Source organism: Nannobrachium achirus, assembly GCF_963921795.1.
Source record: "Nannobrachium achirus genome assembly, chromosome: 20".
NCBI classification, from domain to species: domain Eukaryota; kingdom Metazoa; phylum Chordata; class Actinopteri; order Myctophiformes; family Myctophidae; genus Nannobrachium; species Nannobrachium achirus.
The window spans coordinates 51,604,859-51,629,301 of NC_137827.1; the positions used below are offsets into that span (position 1 = coordinate 51,604,859).

Here is a 24,443-nt window from a genome sequence, read left to right on the forward strand (position 1 = left end):
AAAACATGAAATAAAGTTCTTCCCAAAACCGGGGCTTTTAACTCAAAATATGCTTCTTTCCAGAACTTAACAAACAGGGGTTACATTCGAAACATATGTTTCACAGTATGCCGTTGCTTCCATTAACACATGCCATTTCTCTTCCAAGACTCAGATGCAGCTCCTAATTTGCCTACAATGGGAACAGATAGAACCACCATTAGCAATGTGGCAAAATACAGAGCAAATGTGCGACAGAGGAGAACATAGTGGAGTTTTGCTTACTGCTCGATGGAAGAGTCCCTTCGAGAGCCAGCTACACAGTGAAGCAGAGCTCGGTGGTTAAGAGCAAAAACATTTGGATTGCCTGACTCGGAGAAGCTGTGTTGCGGCCAGGTGCTGACAAATCAAACTGATTGCAACAAAGCAGCCATCTTAGCTGCTGTATTCTGGGAAATGTAGTTTTTCTGAAAACCAAACTAAGCCATCAGTTAGATTCAGTTCACATGCACGCACGCACGCGTGCATGCACACACGCACGCACACACACACACACACACACACACACACACACACACACACACACACACACACACACACACACACACACACACACCTGTGCCTAACCATTCTGCATTAGAGGTGGGATTTATGGCTCTTTGAAGTGAGACAGTACCATCGATCTGGCTCACTGAAAAGAGCCGTTCAAAAGACTGGCTCATTTGGCTCCTTGTATATTTATATATTTTTAAGAAGAATTTGTTTAAACATGAATCCACAAGGTGGCACCACATTCCTCTGCTGACAGTTGAGATCACAATTTAGTATTTACCCTTTTCATAAAATGTGTGTGTAAATTAAGCTACCTTGACTTTTGTTATTCATAAAACACCCCAAAAAAAAAACAAGCAGGCAACAATGAACTCGCTCCTCCACTTGTTCTCTCTCTCTCACTCACTCACTGTACTCAGTCAGTACTCAGTGGAGTAGCAAGGAGATGTTGAATTGGGGGGAGGGGGTCTCCCCCCCAAATGAACGGCTCTCTACTGCGCGAACCGGATCCCAACGTTCACTTCAAAGAGCCGTTCAAAAGATTCGATTCGTTCGCAGACGTCCCAGCTCTATTCTGCATCTAGCCTAAGGCCCAGATCATGGGAAAACCCTACTCACGTCAGGGTGGGGGGTCCCCAGTTCAAATATGATTCTTTTTGGTTTCAGTGATATTTGGACTTACCCTCTACAGTAGTTCATCATGAAAATGTTACTTTGCATGTATGTTTTAGAGGCAGAAGAATAATTTGCATAAAACTTGCAATGTTGATGGAATTATTAAAAAAGCATGTTTCAATGTTTAAAAAATCCGATCTGACAGATCTTTAGATATTGGTCCAAAGTTCATGTAAAAAAAGTTCTGTGCACGTGACGCAAAAGTTCCGGAATAAAAGCGGGTTTAAGTGTTTTACAAACTGCTCAAATTGGCGGAAAATCTAAGGGCGGAGCTTACTTAACAAAGACACAGATGTCTTCCGCTTGAGTCAAGGCACGCGTGTAAGCAAGTTGCATGTCTTCAAACGAAACGAGGCATGACTTATGCCCCTTTAAAGTTTGAGTTTTCAAACGCTTCGTATAGCGCCCCCCTTTGGCCAATTGGAGTAAGATTGCTTTCAGTGATATTTGGACTAACCCTCTACATATTTGCCAAATGCCATGAACGTGTCACTTTGCATGTATGATTTAGAGGCAGAAGAATAATTTGCATATAACTGCAACATTGAGTGAATTATTAAAAAATAATGTTTCGCTTTAAAGAAAATCCGCCTAACTTCTCAGACCGTATTGGTCCAAAGTTCATGTAAAAAAAGTTTCGCGCACGTTACGCGAAAATCCCAGGAGGAGATAGATTTTGACTGTTTTTCATATAATTCAAAATTGTGGGAGAGGTAAAGGTCAGAGGTCAAAAGTCAGAGCGTAAAAGTTGTTCGGCATGAGGAGACTGCCGAGTTTCGTAAAAAGCGACTGCACGGTCTAGCCGCTAGAGCAAAAGTGGCGGAAGAATAATAATGACCAAGTCCAATATCAATGAGTGGCCTTCGGGCACTTCGTGCCTTGGCCACTAATAAAATAAAAACATAATTCTCAAAATAATCTGGGGGGCCAGAAATAATTTCCAAGGGGCCAGTTTTGGCCCGCGGGCCGCCTATTGCCTACCCCTGGTATAGGCCTTTGTGTGTGTATAGCGTGTATATTGTGTGTCAATGTAAAAGGCCTATATATGAAGCACCACACATCAGAAAAAATACAAGAAATTGAACAAAAACATGAAAATATAAAGTAAAGAGAAATGCAGCCAATAAGGTCTATTTGGAAGGATGAAAACCAAACAGCACTATTTTGATTGACAGTCAGGGAAGGTCCCGGGTCCAATCAAACACATCACAGGTCATGAAGGTCTTTGAACGGCTGGTTCTGAACCAACTGAGACCAGCGGTCAGTGATCACCTGGACCCCCTTCAGTTTGCCTACCAGGCTGACATTGGGGTTGATGACGCCATCACCTACATGCTCCATAAGGCTTTCACCCACCTGGAAGATCTGGGCAGCACGGTCAGAATTATGTTTTTTGACTTCTCCAGTGCTTTCAACACTATCCAACCGGCTCTGCTTGCGGAGAAGCTTACGCTGATGGGGGTGGACAAGGGCTTTGTGGCATGGATCACAGACTACCTTTCAGAAAGACCACAGTTTGTGAGACTGCAGAGCTGTCGGTCTGATGTGCTGGTGAGCAACACAGGGGCCCCTCAAGGAACTGTGCTCTCACCCTTCCTGTTCACTCTCTATACATCGGACTTCTCAGTTCTCAGATGATACCGTGGTGGTCAGCAAGATCTCGGGTGACAACACGGCTGAGAACGATGGTGTGGTTAGGGACTTTGTGCAGTGGAGTGAGGCTAACCATCTCAGGCTCAACTAAAGCAAGACCAAGGAGATGGTGGTGGACTTCCGTACTTCCAAGAGAGTCGGCCGGTGCCAAGCACCATTAACGGAGAGGTGGTTGAGCTCGTGGATAACTACAAATTCCTCGGAGTACACCTGAATAGTTCACTGGACTGGTCGGACAACGCGCAGGCGATTCACAGTAAGGGGAAAAGCAGGCTGTTCCTCCTGAGAAGACTGAGATCGTTTGATGTGTGCAACAGGATGTTACAGATGTTCTACCAGTCTGTCATGGCAAGTGTCCTCTTTTTTGGTATAACATGCTGGGGTGGCAACAACAGAGCAGGTGACACGTTTAACCTAAACAGACTGGTGAGGAAAGCAGGCTCTGTCGTTGGGTCCTCTCTGCAGGGGGTGGAGGAAGTAACCAGGGTGCGAACAGCGAGGAAGCTGGATTCCATCTTGGAGAACTCCTCCCACCCCCTCCATCTTGAGATCACCAGCTACTGGAGTAACAGAGGAAACGACCGCTTTGCCTACCCAGGACGGAGATGCGAGAGATTAGCACAATCTTTTGTACTGGCTGCCCTTAAGCTGTACAACGAGACACATAACGGACGACTGAAAAGGACTTCCTTCTTAACTTAGACTGACGGAACTATTGCTGTATTGACTTTGACTTCTAAGGACCTTCCAGGGAGAGTGCTCATGTGCGTCTTGCGGTGACATGCTTCCTAGTTTCTTCTTCTCTGAGCTGTTTTTTTTTTCGTACTGTTTTTTTTTTTTTTTTTTTTTACTTTGCACTATTAGGTTGGACCTATTGCTGTACTGACTTTGACCTCTAAGGACCTTCCAGGGAGAGTGCTCATGTGCGTCTTGCGGTGACACGCTTCCTAGTTTCTTCTGCTCTGAGCTGTTTCTGTTGTTTTTCTTTTTTTTTTCGCACTGATTTTCGACATTGCACTATTAGGTTGTGTTGGTAGTTTCTGAGTATTTGTCTTGTTTAACAATGACAGTGAGATACTTGTTGCACTAACTAGCATTGACTGCTTTGGTCTCTTTTTTGTAAGACACAAGACACTTTATGTATATATACTTATATTTAATTCGCCCCCTCTATTGATGCACCTTCTCTTTATTGGTACTGTACTGCTCTTGTTTTTTACAATATCTATCTTTTCCTACTTCTCTGTAACTTTGTAAATAACTGTATACTGCTGTGCTACAACGGGACAACTGAATTTCCCCCTTGGGATAATAAAGGTATCTATCTATCTATCAAAGAGGTGAGGGAGCTTGTCTGCGTTATTGTAACTATCAGTACCGTAAATCCCCACTAGGTGGTGGCATCCAATCATAGACTGTGTAGAGTGTAGAATCAGCAAACGTCCTCATAGTTATGGTGTGCTCGTTTTTGCCAACGGGTCTGAGGCCCTAAGCTAGATGCAGAATAGATATTGCATCTAGCTTAGGGCTTACCTAAAATCTTTGCTTCTGGGGGTCCCTGGTCCCTTTGAGACAGATGGGGCCACGGCCAAATACATATCACTTTGGGGGTCCTTGACATGAAAAAGTTTGAGAACCACTGATATAGCAACATAAGTTTTTTTCCACAGATTTTTTTTAGGATTTAGAAGACATTTGTAGAATTGGCCTATGGCCTATATAGCCTATATACTACTGTCAGGTAAGGACCCCCAAAATGATTTGTATTTGGCCATGTCAAGGACCCCCGAAAATGATATGTATTTGGTCCACGGACCCCTTGCATTCCAGGGACCCCCAGAAGAAGCAAAGATTTGTTACAAATTAAATTTGTGTCTATTCTGCATCTAGCTTAAGGCCCAAGACCCGTTGGAAAACGCCAGGTCGCAGAGTTATGAACGTCTCCCTCAAGTAGAAGGAAACGGAAACTCGTCAGTTCATTTTGCAATGCATTTGTTTATGCTGCTGCTGAGGAGGTTCTGCTGCTAGCAAGTCTGACAACAACAACAACACAACACAATACAATACAGCAATTCTCCGATAGCCGAAGAATGGCAGCCATGGCGTGTTAAAAAACGAAACAACAAAAGCTTGGCGAGTGAGTGAGTTTTGCCACATGTTGGGAAGATACTCCAGATAGCCAAGGTGAAGTGTTGTTGTCGTTGCACTGTTGTCACGGAGGAGGAGGAGGAGAAGGGACACACGGCTCTGCGGAGCCCCAGGGAGAGACCATGAACTCGGGGCACCGAAGCGACAGCAGCGAGGAAGAGGACGACCAGGAGGACGACGAGTCGCAGCAGCAGGACAACAGCAGCAGCAGCAGCAGCCTGCTGCCTCCTCACAGCGGCAGGGTGTCTGACAGAGACGGCGAGGAGGAGGAGGTAAGGATGGGGCGATAATAGCTAGTATCGTTTATCGAGCTAAAATTGTCCTTTGTCATGCACTGGGATCAATTCACCTATTATTTGCCGAGCTGGTTACTGTTTTTCTGGTGATGTCTACTGCATAGTTCTGTGTTCCATCTGTCTGTTTCCTTTTAGTTGACCTTGTACCAGTGAACTGTACTTACTTACTTCAGACTCCTCTTCGCTCCCCTATGGGGTATAAGGCTTCGATAATGTTCCTCCACCTATTATGGTCAGTGGCGGCCAGTTGTGCCCTGCCCCATGAGAGGAGAGATTCATGCCTTCTCTATTTGACTGACCAAATCAAACGCAAAGTGGATTTGGGCAAATATAGCGGCATGGTTATGATGGACCTCCAGAAGGCATTTGATTCCGTAAATCTCTCTATACTTAAACCCTCTATAATTGGTAAAACCGACCTGTAAGGACGTACTTGATAGTCTTTTTTTCACTCTCTACCAAATCTCTTTTCCAAAAAATATGCATTTTTTTGGCAAATGTACCGCCACAGTATAATGGATATTGGGTATATTTCGATTAACGCAATAATATCGTAAATCGCTGTTATTTTGGCCACGATAATCGTGACATAACATTTTCATATCATCCCATCCCTAGGAGCCGGAGGAGGAGGAGGAAGACGCCGACATAGACGACTCCTCGGAGGACGAAGGTGGTGACAGTCCGCAGAGGAACCGTCCTCCTCCTCGACCCGCTGCTAGTGCTGCTGCTGCTCTTCCGGAGAGCAGCGGAGACGCACCGAGCAGCACCGCCGAGAAAGATGTCCGCTGCGCGGCGGCGGCGGCGGCGTCCAAGGTAGGAAAAATATAATATCACAATATTTTTCACGATACACAATGTTTGGTTTGTATGGTTCTTTTTCAAGTTACTTAGCAGTACAACCACCTACAGTACAAGGTAACAAAAACTACAAGAAAAAAGGGTCCATTTGGTTTCATTTGTATACTGTCAGAGTTGAGGGGAGACCATGACATTTTAAAGTTTTGAGAACCACTTATTTAGACCAAAATGCAGTTTTAAATGAATTTTGCAATGAATCTCTGTAATTCAACAGGATTTATTTTATAAGTACTGTCATTGTATCACGATATATACCATAACCATATCTCTGAAAAGGCATATCGTGGAGACATTGTATCGTCTCAACGATATTTATCACCATATCGCCCACCCCTAGTCCAAGGCGGGGAGCCCCGGTGCCGGGGCCAGTGGCAGCGGCGGCACGCTGAGCGGCAGCAGCAGGGGCAGCCTGTTCTCCTGGGTGCAGAGCAGGACAGTCAGGAGGGGTCTCTTCGTGGACCCCGCGCGGGACAACTTCAGGACCATGACCAACCTGTACTGCTCCATGAACCCGGCGGCGGACTCCGTCAACCTGAGCACCCAGACACACGGGGCCGTGTTCAACTTGGAATATTCTCCAGACGGGTAATTGAGATGTGTAATGCTTTACTTTGAACATTTCTGACGTTTACATCCGTCCACTAGAGGACAGACCAGCTCAGTGGCCTTGTGGTTAGAGTGTCCGCCCTGAGACTGAGAGGTTGGGGTTCAATTCCCGGCTGGGTCATACTAAAGACTCTGCAAAATGGTACCTAGTGCCTCCCTGCTTGGCACTCAGCATCAAGGGGTGGATTGGGGGCAAGTCCCTGCGACATACTAGTGTCATGTCCAGGGGGTGTACTTGTACATCAAGCTGCCTCACGCTAGGAGATAGGCTCCTGCCCTATGGTCCTCATGGCTCTGCAAGGCTTACTTATGAGAGGACGGATGTGTTGAACTATCATCATCATTATTACAGCCAGGAGAAGTCAATAACTTTAGATGCCACAACAAGAAGTTGTTCCTCTTACATAAGCCAAGGGCAACAACACTAATTTGCAGACATAATAATGTGACAGCTTGTCACAGACCTCTGTGAAGAATTGTGCTTGTACATGAGAGCCTGATCGGGTCAGCACACTGTTTTGGGTCATCCTGGATTAAATAACACTAGTGTACACAGCAGATGAGCCTTCAATGCCCTTGTGATTTGGTGTGTCACTCATTGAAGCCCAGTTTATCCATGGTGACATTAGGCAATTTAAGCTGCCCGTTTCTACAACTGCAACGCGAGGCGGGACTATGGCTGCTATTGGCTGCTATGACGTAATTGCTGTAGCGGTCAAAATCGTTAAGCAAACAGCCGTCGGCGACGGGGTCCCACTCCTTTTACTGAACTCTTTGTTTCCCATGGCGACGCGGCTATGCAGCAGACGTTAGACGCTACGTGGAAAGGGAGCTAGCTTCTGGCGTTGTAGAGACGGCTGCGACGGCGGCAGGTTTATCTATCGAACGCTGATCATTTCCGGTTACCGTTTTCATCTGCCGTAGCCGTCCATTGCTTAAATTGCCTATTGTTGTCATTTGACCGCTGTGTGATTGTCCTCCACTCTTCCTCAGGTCTGTGCTGACGGTGGCCTGTGAGCAGACTGAGGTTCTCCTGTTCGATCCCATCTCCTCCAAACACATCAAAACCCTGGTGGAAGCACACGAGGACTGTGTCAACAACATTAGGTAAGAATATCTGTCATTTGCACATGTACTGTACCTTGTGCTTTCCGGAGTGGATATTGTGCCAACTAGTGCTGCAACCCATCCATTATTTTCTTAGTGATTATTCTATCAATTACTTTTTGAATCACTCTCTACCAAATCTCTTTGCCAAAAATAGCCGATCTACAAGCTCACAGTTGTGACGCGTTGTGAGCTTGTAGATCGGCTATTTTTGGCAAATGTTCCGCACCAGAATAATGGATGTTGGGGATATTTAGATTTTTGTGATAATATCGTAAAACACAATTATTTTGGTGACAATAATCGTGACATGACATTTTCACATCGTCCCATCCCTAGCTGTAAGTTCCGCTGAACGGCAGTGTAAGTTCTAAATGTGGACTGGAGTTTTTTATTTTAATTTTTGCACTCAAGGTTTTTGGACAATCGTCTGTTTGCCACCTGTTCGGATGACACCACAATTGCATTATGGGATCTGCGCAAGCTGAACTCCAAGGTCTGCTCGTTGCACGGCCACGCCAGCTGGGTGAAGAACATAGAGTATGACACCAACACCCGTCTTCTGGTCACCTCTGGCTTTGATGGAAACGTTATCACCTGGGATACCAACAGGTGTGTGTGTGTGTGTGTGTGTGTGTGTGTGTGTGTGTGTGTGTGTGTGTGTGTGTGTGTGTGTGTGTGTGTGTGTGTGTGTGTGTGTGTGTGTGTGTGTGTGTGTGTGTGTGTGTGTGTGTTGTATGTATTTGGTATTATGTGTGGCAATGTTTGTCTAGTCATTTTGGTTTGGGCAGATACTTGCGAATAAGAAAATGTGTTTATTGGTGTTTAATGAAGTGATCAAAAACGCCTTTATGGAATTGTTATTGTGAAAGAAATATCAGTGAAAGATTAGATAACAAAATAGTTTTAAGTCATCTCCATATATGGGGGGAGTTAAAACAGGCTGTCGGATATTTGGAAACATGTTAGATGTTACAACATACATTGTCCGGTGTGTACAGGAGCTTTGTGCCTTCAAAGCTCCTGTACACACCTGACAATGTATGTTGTAACATGTAACATGATGTTTTTGGTACAAACATTTACCCATCATCATGGATAGCCTCCTGAGATTTAACCGGCAGATTGAATGTTAGTATTAATTTCAGATTGGTTATATTCTATAAGCCAGCATAAAGGGGGAGACACACCGGCAGCGTCAGACGCACGCAGGTGTGCATTCGTGCCTTGTCCGCTGCTCTGATATGCCACTGTTCTATTTTCCAGCGTTGCTGCGCGGTGAAAAATGTCCGCAGCCGCTCCGCAGCCGGTGTGTGTTCCCCTTAATACATCCCAGGATGTTCCTGAGGGAGAACACTCTTGCATGCGCCCTGGCATGTGTTTTTCGTGCCACCCTGTGTTCGCCACCACCAATCTAATCCTCTGTCCACAGGTTCACAGAGGAAGGGTGTCCGCACAAGAAGTTTTTCCACACTCGCTACCTGATGAGGATGCGCCTGACGCCCGACTGTTCAAAGATGCTCATCTCCACCTCCTCAGGGTACCTGCTCATCCTCCACGACCTGGACCTCACCCAGTCCCTGGAGGTGGGCAGCTACCGCATGCTCCGAGCGCGACGCACGCCCCTCAGCTCGGGTAAGACAAAAGTCTCCTATTTGAATTTTAGTATTCTGAATGTTATCAGCTGCTATGAATAAATACATTTCAACACTTAAGAAGATGTAGTTTGTGTTGCATCAAGTTATAACGTAATTAGGGGCTTTTAAAGGTATAATCAGTAGCATTAGGCCACTTGTCAATGTTAAGTACAACTTGTAACGTCCAGCAGAAAACATCCCAATACTGCATCGCCCTTAAAGGACCACTTCACCTCTGGGACAACCAGATCTTATTTTATTGTTGTTTGGGACACGATCAACACAATCCTAAGTAATTTTTTGTGTTCAATCTGTGTTTTTAGATATTTTAGTATTTCAGCATGCTACAAAAGCTAAATGTCATCAAATGGTGGTCTAATATTACTTATAAAAACGACCGATACATCGGAGAGCTAATGACCGATGTCCGATACCGACATTGGGGTCGAAAAACAACAGATATATCGGTTTGACCGATATATCGGTCAGGCCCTACTAGTTGCTGCGCGGCTGCCTCTTATGCTTCCCCAATATGGCACGCGCAGATACATGCGCCTTAGAGGAGGAGGTGTCTACCTTTTTATGTCTGTGGTTATGAACCCCATGACCCAGACTGATGGTGGTCACGTTCGCTTCCATCCTATGACCCAGGGAGGCGGTTGCACTTTAACTGGCTTGTTGCTTTTGAAACAGCTGCTGTACATCATGTTGCAATGCAGTGGTATTTGTTGCAGGTGTGACAAAACACAGTTGGCGCCACACAGAAGGTTGACGCCCAGAAACGTTGAGAACATTCAAACATAATAAATACAGGCACAAGGCAGGGTCTCTGCAGACAAAGACACAGACATTAATAATGATAGAGTAGGATACGTTTCTGAATTTCCCAAAGGGTATCTTTTAACCACTTAACAACAGATTTTAACCCCCGCAATTTTAAGATCTTGTAAAAGTTTCACCTATATAGGGACACCACGTTTTTTCTTTATTTTCTTATGTGTTTGTTTTATGTTTGGTGTTGTTCTCGTTACTTTGCTGATAAAGGTTTTTGAAGAAGCATGAGCTTTAGAAGTCACTAGAGTTCTCAACGGTCCTGAAAATTAAGGCCCGGCCCAAGCTGGCCCGGCCCGACTACTTAGCATAAATTTTAGGCCCTACCCGGCCCGAAAACGTCGGTCGGGTATCGTCGGGTTTGGAAAGAATTTGAGAACTATCGCAGAGTAATAGTAATAAAATAAAATAAAATATATGTTTTCTTTTTTCATTGAGCCCAAGGCCCTACCCGGCCCGACTAATTAGCATACATTTTAGGCAGGGGCATAGTTCCACCGATTTAAAATGACTCCAATATGGAACTAAAACTTCCTATGATTGGCCGCTAGTTGTGCTGTTTTTCCCCCCGGCCGATCGCAAAAAGAATTGTTCTCCATTGGACCCCATTCATTTTCCCCTTTCGTTTTCTAACCTTAATTAACATTTTCATAAATACTTTATGGTTCCTATCGCTAGTTAAAAATTGCCTTTCAATCACGATTATATGTGTTTTGTGAAAATAAGGTCCCATTTATGTTAAAATTGATGGTAAAGTTGCGGGGGGCATGGCCAACTAAACTAATACCAGCCGGCTGTGTTCTTCTTCTTTGTGTGCTGTATTTCGGGAGGCTCCGACCACATTCTCCCATGTATCTCTGCGGTTGCACGTGACCGTTGGCAGCCAATAGCATCTTCTGGTGCCTTTACAATCTATGATGGCAACACCCATGCCAAGGACCCATATTGTGTCATTTGCGCTGCATAGAAACCAATGGCTTCGCTTTGTCCATATCTCTTATACAGTCTATGATTTTAGGCCCTACCCTACCCTAATTGTCGGGTCGGGTATGGTCGGGTTCGGGCAGAATTTGAGAACTCTAGAAGTCACTACATTTGTAGGGTCTTGTGATTGTTTTAGTAATCTATTTTAAAGGGGAAGATGGGGAATAAAATGACTTTTGGTCTGTGCAGATGGCGGTACATCAGCATCCAGGTCTACAGGAACTTCCCGACAGGGAAATGACTCCAGCAAGAGCCATCCTCACAAAGAAGGTATTCAAATGTTCTACGTACTGTCTAGTCAGAATTACGTGGAGAATGTTAAATACAGCTTCCCTCAACAGAGGAATTAGGTTTTAGAACTAGGTTTTTTAGGGGCACTCGGTCACCATACAATACAGCAGTGGTTCTCAACCTTTTCAGGCCACGACCCCCAAAATAATCATATTTGAACTGGGGGACCCCCCCACACACACACACACCCTCATGAGCTAGAGTTGAGGCATTACATTTTGTATAACACGGTTCTATTTAGAAAATAGCAGGTCTACATGCTCACATCTCATGTAGATGGGCTATTTTCACAATTTCTGCCTCTAATATTTGACAATGCATCGCGATGCAGCGCCCTGTGAGCTTGTAGATCAGCCATTTTCAAAAGATCTTTGAAAACTTGAAAAGGGACATTCTGCATATTATGACTTTTGATACTTTAAGTACATTATGAATTTATGACGCTAATTCTTTTGTACTTTCTCTCAAGTAAATGTTGAATTCCGGAAATGTTTACCTGTAACAGAGTATTTATATATGGCAGTATTGATACTTTGACTGAAGTAAAAGAAAAATGTAGTACTTTTCCCACCACTGGTTTCTAACACAAGGGTCTAAAATGGGGTCTGGGACCCCTAGGGGGGTCCTCAGAGTTACCACAGGTGGTCCTCCAAATCTTTGTGTGATTTCCTCCTTTTTTATATTAACCACTTGAACCCCAGTGTCTATATTCTGAGAACTTTAGCCAAAAATAGCAGATCTACAAGCTCACAAGCTTGTAGATCGGCAAAGATGTTCGGTGTAGAGGGGGAAAAAGAGCAGACTGAGTGAAAGGTCAAGTTTATTAAGTATTGACGGTTCAAGTGGTTAAATATATGAAAACACAAATTGACATGAATCCAAAAAACACTGATGATCGTTGCTGTCAAACGATGAAACTATATGGAATCTATGAACAGGTTATGGGGGTCCCTGCTTCATCTCTCTCTCTCGACTAAGGGGTCCTTGGCCTGAAAACGTTGAAGACTGTTCTAACATAAAACTATCTTTAGGGCTGTCACAATTATTACATAATCGTCTAATCGTGATTATTTGACATCGTAATTATTTTGTCATAATCGTCATAATCGTGAATGTTGAAAAATGTCCGAAATAGTGGAAATAGCAGTGAGCTTGTAGATCGGCTATTTCCACTATCAAAGTTATTTTTTAAGTAGTAAAGTTGTCAAATATGTCAGTCATTTCTTTGTATATTTAGGTTATGTGTCATATCTACCATGTACAACTTCAAAGCCTAAAAGCCAAACAGAAATGTAATTATCAACGACAAAAACACAATTAAATCGTTAATCGCCAATTATTTGAGTGACAATTAATCGTCATGTAAAATGTCATATCGTGACAGCCCTAACTATGGTTGCCCTGGTCCCAGGTCCGGCTCCCAGGAACAGCCTAGAGGTGTTGACCCCAGAGATCCCAGGAGAGCGGGACAGAGGGAACTGCATCACCTCCCTCCAGCTCCACCCTAAAGGCTGGGCCACGCTCATCCGCTGCTCCAGTAACATGGACGACCAGGAGGTCAGTGGACTGCTGCCCAAGTGCCCGCAAGAAGGGACCCATGTGTGGGTCGCGGACATATTTTTATGGGAATTTCTTGTTTTCTATATTTTGTTTTTAATCATTAATATTTCAAAACATTACCAAAAAACATTACCAAAAAACAGCTACATTTTTCATGAATTAATTTTTCAGTAATTTAATGAAGAAATAAAAGAAAATTTAAGACATTACACAAATTAGAAAAACTAATGTTTAACAGTTTGGCTGCTCTTGGTAGCCAAACACGTTCACAGACGAGATAAGGTTTCCATGGTAACCCGCATTTCAGACGCTTGCTACGGGTGCTGGTGAAAGAAAAAACTGCATACGTCATGACGCAACGCAGCCAGAAGCAACCGAGAGCGGCCATTATCCATTGACTCCTATTCTATACTGAAACATAAAAACGGCTTTATCTCGAAATAAGGTGCAAATAACGCCGAGGAGGCCGAGATCAGCTTGTCTTCACGGCGACACTATGCCGTGATGGTCGGCCCCGGTTAGGATTTTAGTTTTCGCGACCGTTTGTAAACAAACAGATCTCCTTCCTGGATCGTCAGTGTACACCCACGTGCACACGCACGGAGCTTCCGGGGCTCTTCAAATAAAGCGCAAGTGAATGGTGGCGTCCTGAGTGTTAAGAAGTAGTGAAAATATCCGATCTACACTATTTTCGCTCACTATTTTAGTTGTGAGCTCACTGTTTTCACTAGTTTGGGTCCCTGACAAACGTCTAATTTCTCTTTTGGGTCTCCAGCTAAAACGTTTGGGAGACACTATGTTAGTAGATACAGCTAGAAAAAAAAGAAAAAAATCATCAGAAGCGTAAAGTGCGCTGTTCATTTTCTCCTGAGCATAATCTTGCAAAATAAACGTTGATGGAAAATCGCAATGATGTCTCAATGATCTTCTGAGATCTGGGACTTTAAACACAGTTTAGTTACAGTAATCCAAAATATGTTTGGCACACATAAATGATTGGCCCATCATTCTCCAACTAATAATATGGCTGAAGATTCCTCAAACCTTTATGTCACAGACTTTGTGCCATTTGCCAGACTTTGTGTCATTTAACAGACTTTGTTTTGCATCCAAAATAATAACAGTAACTCAAAGAGCCAAAACATGAGTGTGCCACTGTCCAAATAACTAACAAGTTCACTGCAATTAGAAAAGATCCTACGCATTTCATATCACATCGCTGACAAAAGGCCAGTTTCATTATTAGATGATTTGTTAAGAGCTTTGGCTCATGTAAATTCAGCTTTGGAGACTTTCCGGTCTCGAAGAGGAAAGCCGATTTTACCCTAACAACGACCCCTGCTTTCTTCCAGTGTTGATTTCGTCGACTAAAACTATGGCGAAAAATGTTCGTCGACTCCCTTTTTTCACTGACAAAACTAAATAAGATCCAAAATGAAAACCATGCTATGATGACTAAAACTATGCGTAAATGTATCGACAATTTCGTGAAACAAATAAAAACTAGACTAAAATGTTAGGGAGGGACTGGTGGAGAAGAGATCCAATATAAGACAAGTCATTTTATGTTTGGTTGTGCTCTGAAAATAGCAGATCTACAAGCACACAACGCATCGCGCTGCAACGTGTTGTTAGCTTGTAGATCGGCTATTTTCAGCATGCAACAAAGTGTAAAATCAGGCATTAAGACGCCATCAAGGCACTGCCAAAATACATTTTTAGTCGACAAAATCAACTCTAGATTTAGTCTACGAAAATCTTATTATATTTAGTCGACTAAAACTAGACTAACACGAAAACATTTCAGATTACTAAAATATGACTAAATGGTTTTTTATTCAAAAGACTATGACTAAAACTACATTCAGGTTCAGGTTCAGTTTTATTGTCACACATATCCATACAGGTACAGATACAATGAAATGCTTGTGCCAGGAGCACTCTCAGCCTTATTACACAAAGACATGGTCACTGTGACCGACAGGAGTGTGGACCCACATACCATGCAGGCCATACAAGACAAGTCCCAACAACGACAATACCATACAGTGTAACAGTGTGCAGTTTAAAAATGCGTACAGTGCCCATGTTCACCTACGTTTCACTTTCATCCCTTCGTTGAGCAACCTGACTGCCTGGGCAAAAAAACTATTACTGAAACGAGTGGTGTACGATTTGATGCTCTGGTAACGTTTTTTTTGGATGGGAGGAGTGAGAACAGGGGATGGCTGCTATCTTTCATGATGTTCTGAGTCTTTTTCTTGCAGCGTGTGGTATAGATTGTATGGAGCTGTGGCAATTCTGTGCCGATAATTTTAGCAGCTCTCTTCACAATCCTCTGCATCAAAGTTTGCTGCCAAAATCAACACTGCTCTCTTCTCCCTCCCTCCCTCCCTCCAGTGGACGTGCGTGTACGAGTTCCAGGAGGGCGCGCCCACGCGGCCGCCCGTCTCCCCGCGCTGCTCCCTGCGTCTCACCCACTACATCGAGGAGGCCAACGTGGGCCGGGGCTACATCAAGGAGCTGTGCTTCAGCCCCGACGGCCGCCTCATCTGCTCGCCTTACGCCTACGGCGTCCGCCTGCTGGCCTTCGACGAGAACTGCGCCGAGCTGGCCGACTGCCTGCCCGTGCAGACCAGCGTCCTGCGCGAGGTCCGCTCCATCTACTCGCACAGCGACGTGGTGCTCACCACCAAGTTCTCCCCGACGCACTGCCAGCTGGCCTCCGGTTGCCTTAGCGGCCGCGTGGCGCTCTACCAGCCCAAGTTCTAAACGGCCGTTCCCTGTCACACGAGCGGACACGTGGACCTGAGCAGGGGCGTCACAAGGGGGGGAAAAGTGGGACTGAGTTACTAGGGCCCAAGACTGAGGGCCTTAATAATTTCATACTTTAGCTATTGAAAAATAGCAGATATACAAGCTCACAGCGCGGCAGAGTGCCGCGCTGTGAGCTTGTATATCTGCTATTCTTCGATGGTTAAAGCACAAAATAATGCGTGATAATGCGTTCCCAGTCTAAATGAGTTAAACCCCCTCCCCCTATGAAGAACATTCATGGGGGTGCCCGCAGTGAATCCTTGTACCCAGGGCCCAGAATTTGGTGTGACACCCCTGGACCTGAGCTGCACTTAGGTGAACCAACGAGGACGATAAGATATGGACCTGGGATAAATAGTAGTTGTTAATAATTTAAATTGGACCCTCCACCCTTTCCCATTTGTTTTTCACATAAATATATATATATATATATAAAAAAGAAAATAGTAAATTGAAAACGTTTTATTTTGGTGGTCTAAATTTCCTGTATTGTCCCATGTGGCATTCAACTAGTTTAAAACAAACGTTATATTCAAATACTATTGGGTCCCAGGTCTGGTATAGTGACTGCAGCTGTGTGGATTACGTTACACCGTCATCAGCCTGCAGAGCCTAAACTTTGAGTAGAAAAGACTGAAGTACGACGAATTCTGGCTGAAGAATCGACCGACTGCACCTATGGCCTTGTGGTGAAACTGTAACCTAGGATGGAAACTCTTAAGACTTTCAAATCCCCAACTTTAAATAGGATTTAATCTATGGTGACAAACGGGGGATTTGGAGAGTCAATGAGGACTGACGTGAGATCAAACGACATAGCCTTGGGTCGGTCCCTGAAGGCGGAATAACACGGCATCGCTCACAAACGTATCTTTTGATTTCTCATCCAATCATTGTTTGGAACCGTGTGTTATCTAACATTAGCAGTAACTCACCTCGAGTCTTGAAGAGACTAACACCCAGGAAGAACATTATTATCATTATTATTATTATGTTGATGCTGATGTTTTATATTCTTGTCAGAACAACACTAATAAGTAACAAAAGTACAGTCATTATAGTCTTCATGCGACAGTTGGGAACCGGGCAGCGTTGTTGTGTCTTCAGTTCTTCAGCCTCCTCCGCTTTGGACGATGTCGTCGAGAAGCGTCGGTGTCCGGGTCGTCATGCCTTCTCACGGGTGCTGCTTCTCTGCTCACACAATCGGAACTTTGACCGCCCGGCGCAAAGGACCTCGTCGACATTGGACGCCTTCCCAATGTGGTTATGGAACGGTGACCCACCTACCTATGTCTACCTACCTATTCACTTTTGTTCTACTCTTCTTTTTCTAATTGTCCTTGTGTTTCCTTTTGTCTTTTGTGGGTTTTTAAACGTTTTTTATTGTTGTAGTTCTTTTGAATGTTCTTTATCTTTACTCTTTAACTACATGTAGCACGGTTTATGCGTTGGATTGAGTTGTTCTCTCTCTCTCTCTCACCGTGGTCTGTGATAGTTCCTATTGTTAGTATTTGGATGTTGTTTTTCACCTTATTTGTGCATTTTAAAATGTAGGGCCCTGAAAGGGAAATCCCACGCTCTTATAAAAGAGACGCAAAAGTATTTTGGGCAATGTGGAGGAGCAGTGCCTGGAGAATTACTTGAGCACGGTTGCTATAATCACACAGGAAGGTATTGTTTCAAGGAAGTATTTGGAGATTTCCGATGTGGCTCATTTTGTTGGATGCTGCCGGGAACGTTTAACCTGACTCCGCCGGATGGTACTTAACTTGTGAACTCAATACCGCCCCGTCTGGTCGCCAGTTTAGAGAAGGTTACCCATCAGCATTTTCTTTTATATGGTCTACAGTATATCTCCCTGACAAAACAAGAAACTAGCCCTCTTAGCCAATTTAGTTTGTGGTGGGCAAGGCACTCCGATTGTAGTATAGATTGGTGAAAAGATATGGCAGCGTTTCTCTCATTAGCTTTGCTAATCACTGTTCAAACGTTTTGCAATTTTACTTAAAGGAGGACTTTTCAACCTGTCTTCATATAATAGGTCCTCACTAATGTTCATAATAAAATAGCACAATTTTTTCTACTCAGTCTGGGTCTCATAGGAGAGCTGTCAAATCCTCCCACCGGTGACATCATCGTTTGACAGATTTTTTTTTTAACAATATTTTTGAAAATGCTCATTATCACGACTCACGAGAACAATGGCTTCCACTTCAACATTGCAACCTTTCAGGAATAGAAAGTCTGCAGTTTCTATTAGCTTGCATTTCCCATTGATGATGTCACCGGTGGAAGGATTTGATATAAAATTTGATATTTTATCATGAACATTAGTGAGGAACTATTATATGTATATTGGTTGAAAAGTGGTGAAGTCCTCCTTTAAGTGGAGGAGAGTGAGTGAATGCTTACCTTTAAAAGAAATCCCTTCCAATGCTTTCGGGGGAAGGGACCCCTATGTTGTGTTTAGCGGCAAATGCCTCCAGACATTACACCTCATCATGTGACAATTGACATACTTTATGATTTAAGCGGCAGTTTTGTTTTGTTATATAAGCAAGTGATAGGCAACACAAGCCTATACTACTATGCACACCAGCCTTGATAATTATCCTCCTATTCTTATTTCTTATTTATGCGAGAGAGGGGTGCTCTGCTCGGAGCTGTCAGATGCCAAAACATGTCTTAAGATTGTTGGGTGTGGGGCGAGGCCGCTCCTTACCTGATGTAGCTGTGCAGTAAACGTGAGCTTGGACTTGTAAGGTTTCATTAGGCATGGATGGGTGGTGGGTTTAGTGTTTGTAAGCATATAAGCTGTCTCAGCAATAAGGTTTTGAAAATGTTTAAGCGTGATTAATAGAAATGTACACATTGTTATTATTACCTTAGTTTATATAGGATGTATAATGGCAACTATGGCAAAACAAAGAAAGACATCTAGATAATGCACCCTACTTTCGGCTAGGGACGTACGTTACTGTGCCCTGAAAGTAGAAATGTCATTATTCTTGTTAATTCTAAAGTCATTGTATATAATTAAGAAGTGTCGATAAGAAAAAATACTAGCTGTGAAAAGATTTCTTTTTATAATCATGTCGATGATGCCTTATAATTCCAAGTTCACAAAATGCTTCATCCTGACTGAACCTGTGTAGGGAGGAAGGAAGTCTTTTGCACTCTGTACCTCAGTTACATGCTCAATGCTCTGCTTACCAGAAGTGGGGTTCAATTCACAGTCAATTCAAGAGACAGATTTTCTAAACAGATAACAGATTGGAAACCCTTTTTTCTATTTAAAAGATATATCATGAACAACATTGATAAGAGGACAAAGTTATAATGTGCTTCAGGAAGAAAATGCTGGAGCATTGGCGCAATGGTTGTAGCCTCTAGTCTGTTTGAATTGTTGGTTATGTATTGACTGAATTATTGCATTGACCTCATCTATGTTTCTGCTTTTCTTTTTCTCTCCTCGCTCGTTTGTGATTAAAAAAAAATGCCATGATATTACATGAAGAAACTAAACATGGTATTTGTTACCAAATTAGTTATCTTTCTTTTTGTTTTAGCAGCCCTGTCGTGGTTTTAACCTGCATTCAGCTGTGGTTGGTTGAACGTTATCGTTTAATCATTTTGCGAGCGCAACGTTACCTTCTGTTCACAGTTGGGAGGATGGGACAAGAAATGTTTTGACATGTTTGAAGCTCACAATGTTGTTTCCTAAATGGCTCCTTGTAATCCCAACAATGACATGACTAAAAAGGTACTTATTATCACTGAAATAAAAGTGGCTTTTTGCACTGCCGACTAATTTCTTTTTCAATTGACAACAGCCTTGCAAGGCTTGGAAACAGATGTTATCATTTTGGAATGAAACATGTACTGTATACAGGCCTATGTCACAGAGTGAAATGCATACATATATACGCAGACACAACAAGCAGAATACTACTATGAGGAATGACTGTGGGAAACTAGAAATGTGGAAACCATTACATCAATCTGACACTAGATGGCAGACTAAACGCAACAAACCCATCAACACACTTGTGGAAAGAAGCTGGTTAGACATAATTATCTGTGGGTTATCCTGTATCATGTTTGAGTTCCCTCTCCTGATAGGATAGAATCAGGAGAGAGAAAGGCCTCTGGCAAAGTCATTAACAGGCAATGAGGGACCAGTATTCCTGGTGATGCCAGTGATGTCATTGGTCATAATCAGTTTCCTTATGGAAGCGGTGATGTGATGATGCAGTGGCGCTCTGCTTGCGCACAAGTAGGCCATACATGGCCTACTTGCGCCCTACTTGCGCAAGAGGCAAGTTGGCACCTCGACAGATTGCATTTCTAGACTAGTTATTATTTTGGGGGGTGAACTACCCCTTTAAGTCAAGGGTCTTCAACACAGGGTCCAGGACCCCTTGGGTGTCCTCAGAGTTACTACAGGGGGTCCTCCAAATCTTTGTGTGATAGAAACTGTTTTTTCTCCTTTTTTATATTAACCACTTGAACCCTAGCATCCATATTCTGAGAACTTACGCCAAATATAGCAGATCTACAACTACAAGCTCACAATGCCCCGCAGCGCGAGGCGTTGTGGGCTTGTAGATCGGCTATTTTTGGCAAAGAGGTTTGGTGTAGAGGGGGGGAAAAGAGCAGACTAAGTACAGAGTGAAAGCAAAGGTCAAGTTTAGTAATTATTGACGGTTCAAGTGGTTAAATATCTGAAAACACACATTGACATGAATCCAAAATACACTGATGATTGTGCTGTCAAGCAATGAAACTATGGAATCTATGATAAGGTTGTGGGGGTCCCTGCTTCATCTCTCTCTCAACTAAGGGGTCCTTGGCCTGAAATGGTGAAGACCCCTGCTTCAGGTTAAAACACTTTCCCACTACTGGTCACGTGAGGTAAAAGGGCGTGGTCCTAGTCCAGCTCGGTTGTCACGTGCACAGTGTCGTCAGAAGTGAGAGCCTGCTAGAGGAAGGATAGAGGAACCGCTACAAACACACTAAACAGCACTAAATACCAGGTAAATGACACTGCGTTTGTTTCACACTGTATTCATACATGTATTAGAATACTGTAACCTGCGGCGACTGCACCGCGTGACTCAGAATGATAACTAGCACACACACAAACACGTGATATCAATCACTGGCTGAGAGCTTTGCAGAGTTGTTAGCCTGGTTAGCATGTAGCCTTTTAAATGGTACCACCCCATAGCCCGGACGGACAGCCATTCATCTAATGTAAAAGCAGGGGTCTTCAACGTTTTCAGGCCAAGGACCCCTTATCTGAGAGAGAGATGAAGCAGGGACCCCCACAGCCTGTTCATAGATTCCATATAGTTTCATTGTTTGACAGCACAATCGTCAAGTGTATCTTGGATTCATGTCAATTTGTGTTTTCAGATATTTAACCACTTGAACCTTTCACTCTGTACTTAGTCTGCTCTTTTCCCCCTCAACACCAAAGCTCTTTGCCTGCTATTTGGCTTAAGTTCTCAGAATATAGACGCTAGGGTTCAAGTGCCAGTGGCTAATATAAAATAGGATAAAAACAAATTGTTCCATCACTCAGGATTTGGAGGACCCCCTGTAGTAACTCTGAGGACCCCCTGTTGAAGACCCCTGGTTTCTCTCAATTCAATTCAAAGGAGCTCTATTGCCATGTGAAAACACACGTTTACATTGTCAAAGCAAGTGTCAAAATATCATAAAAACAGTTGAAAATGGGGAAGATAATATATAACCTACAGTTGGAGTACAGAGCATTGTGTAAACATTGCATTGTGTAATTCATTATATATATATACACAGGGTATAAAGCTTGTGTGGAAAAAAATAGCATGTTAAATGCAATACGATTTAAATAGTAAAAGAAAAACTCTTAAGATGTAAAATGCGTTTAAAGGTTGCTGCTCTGTTTCAGGTTTCATGTCAGGGGTCTTTCAACAGGGGGTCCGGGACGCCTAGGGGCCGGGGGTCCTCAGAGTTACTACAGGGGGTCCTCCAAATCTTCCAATCATTTTTATATTAACAACTTGAACCTTAGTGTCCATATTCTGAGACCTGTAGCCAAAAATAGCAGATCTACAAGCTCGCAGCGTGAGGCGTTGTGAGCTTGTAGATCTGCTATTTTTTTGGCAAAGAGGTTTGGTGTAGAGGGGAAAAAGAGCAGACCAAGTACAGAGTGAAAGGTAAAATTCATTAAATATTGACGGTTCGCGTTGTGAGCTTGTAGATCGGCTGTTTATGGAATCTATGAAAAGGTTGTGTGGGGGTCCCTGCTTAATCTCTCTCAACTAAGGGGTCCTTGGCCTGAAAACGTTGAAGTTGTGTTCCAGTCTCTAGCCTCCCGTGTTCCATTTTCTAGCAACCACACCAGTGGTGAGGTCGTTTTTATTTTATTTTGACAGGTTGCCACGGCAACCCTGGGGGCGTCAGTAAACCAACCAACTGGTCCCCCCCTTGGAGTGTCCCTCCGGGCGATGGGACTCCCGGACTCTAGCCTCTAGCCTTGTATTATTAATGTTAGCAGCACGACAGCAACATATCCCCAAGCCCTGCTCTCTGCTGCTGCCTGCTGCCTCTCGTTCTGCTCCAATTAAATTGTGCTGCTGGATGGGCGTGATGCCCATGTAGCCTACTACTACTACCACTGTGCTAATGCTACCGTTAGCCTGCATGCTGGCATGTATGGCCTGCTGGGGTGGGGAAGAAAGATGATATAGTTCTCTAGACTCTGGAGAGACACAAATAACTTGAGCAAGCAGAGCCCCAGGAGGAGTGCTTAACAACCCCATTTAGGCCTAGAATTATTGAATGCTTTAACCAGTGGAAAACGGCAGATATACAAGCTCACAGCGCGGCACCGAGTGCCGCGCTGCGAGCTTGTAGATCTGCTATTTTTGAAAAAGTCTGACATAGTAGTCTCTCAAGAACAGACTAACTGAACTCCAGTTAAGTGAAAAGGACCTTTTCTTTGACGATGGCTGGCCAGATTGCTGACATAGAAACATCTAGGTTTTTCCAAAAACCTTAGAAGGATTCAAAAGACACTTATAGAATCGGGTCAAAATTCTAATTTTCACAATTTTTCAAAAATAGCAGATCTACAAGCTCGCAGTGCGGCACTCGGTGCCGCGCTGTGAGCTTGTATATCTGCTATTTTTCAATAGTTAAATAAAGCATAAAATAATGACACACAATAATGTGTACCCGTTCTAAATGGGTTAAGTTGGCAAATATACTGGCTTGTAGAAAAGATAAAGGCCTTTTTAGTCTAATGGGAGTTCCCCGGTATTCTAAAAACAATATGACTAGCACATCTCTGTATCATAATAATATAGCTAATTTCATGTGCATGGTAGATGCCTGATTATTTGTGTGTTTGTTAGGATCCCCATTAGCTGTGCCCTAAAGCACCCCTAGGCTTCCTGGGGTCCAACATATTTAAAACAATACATAGTGTTGTTGTCGGGTGGAAACCTTGTATGTTCAAAACTGTTCTAATTATTATTTTATATGAGATACAATCCTTTATTGCGCTCTGGTGAGTCGGTGATTCGTCGGATAGGTTCCTTTAACTGGATCTCTGATACACACAACTGACTTTGGCACTTGTAACTCTTCTGATTTATGAATCGTGATATCATGCTGCAGTCAGTGTGACATCAAGTTTCCCGATGAGGTCGTTTTCTTTGTTACACATTGCACAAAGACACCGAAAGCCGAGTTAACATTTGGGGCAAATGGGTGAGCACCTTATATTTTGTTTGCATTTGTACTTGTTCTGAGAAATACAGGATTTACTGGTGAGTAAGTCCAGGACACCCTGGGGGGTGCACTGCACGCCAAGGCTATCATGGATACGAAAATCCAAGTCTCCTAGTCCTACCTTTCAGTTTCATGATGGCTTGGTTTGAAAACTTGTAGTTTGAAATGGTGAAGTATCGACTGTTTCCACTATGCACAGATCATGTGTCATTGATTTGCAGGCGTCTACAGTTATGATGCAAGTGCTTTATCATTTATGGATATTTCGTGTTATTCGTGGTTTTGTGTGCATGTGGTTTTGTGGTATCAGGATTCAGGATTAAGTCTGTTTATAAACTACAATAGCTGTGCGTGAGTTTGCTGCTGAATATATTATTGGCATTGCCTACATTGAATAAGGGAAGTGCATTACTGATAACCAGTGATGGGAAGTAACTAATATTTACTCGAGCCAATCACCTACATTCCACAACCCTAAAATGAGTCGTATTCAACTTTACTGAAATGACTTTATTGTCACATTGTAGCATAGATATGTACACGACACGCAGCACACATTAGGAGTGGATTTAGACAAACATGATGCTACGTACACACATTTTGCTATGGCAAAACGCTTAGGAAAAAGGCTTCAGACACACGCACAGCCACTCTATGGAGC

General features: G+C 43.4%; 2 protein-coding genes across 3 annotated transcripts in view; both read left to right on the plus strand.

Moving 5' to 3' along the window:
* Window positions 1–4,883: 4,883 nt before the first annotated feature.
* wdr32 (WD repeat domain 32) lies at window positions 4,884–16,005 on the plus strand. Of its 2 annotated transcripts, none has more exons than XM_080750752.1 (9): window positions 4,884–5,279; window positions 5,922–6,119; window positions 6,502–6,749; window positions 7,764–7,877; window positions 8,292–8,489; window positions 9,310–9,512; window positions 11,519–11,599; window positions 13,032–13,177; window positions 15,581–16,005. In XM_080750752.1, the coding sequence occupies exons 1-9, from the start codon at window positions 5,130–5,132 to the stop codon at window positions 15,950–15,952; spliced, it is 1,710 nt and encodes a 569-aa protein (XP_080606878.1). In that variant the 5' UTR covers window positions 4,884–5,129; the 3' UTR covers window positions 15,953–16,005. The 2 variants fall into 2 exon arrangements, with proteins under 2 accessions (XP_080606878.1, XP_080606879.1); XM_080750753.1 differs by having other exon boundaries at window positions 6,508–6,749.
* A 4,945-nt stretch (window positions 16,006–20,950) lies between these two features.
* Window positions 20,951–24,443, plus strand: part of setd3 (SET domain containing 3, actin histidine methyltransferase) — a 73,406-nt gene continuing 69,913 nt past the window's right edge. Inside the window, exon 1 of the mRNA XM_080750750.1 lies at window positions 20,951–21,033. The gene's annotated coding sequence lies outside the window, so the exon portion shown is untranslated. The remainder of the gene's footprint in view (window positions 21,034–24,443) is intronic.

Bases quoted from the DNA above. Each gene is read 5' to 3' on its own strand.
- wdr32 (XM_080750752.1), top strand. From the start codon at position 5,130: ATGAACTCGGGGCACCGAAGCGACAGCAGCGAGGAAGAGGACGACCAG. The intron at 5,280-5,921 runs GTAAGGATGGGG...TCCCATCCCTAG, and splicing joins GAGACGGCGAGGAGGAGGAG to GAGCCGGAGGAGGAGGAGGA. The intron at 8,490-9,309 runs GTGTGTGTGTGT...CTCTGTCCACAG, and splicing joins ATCACCTGGGATACCAACAG to GTTCACAGAGGAAGGGTGTC.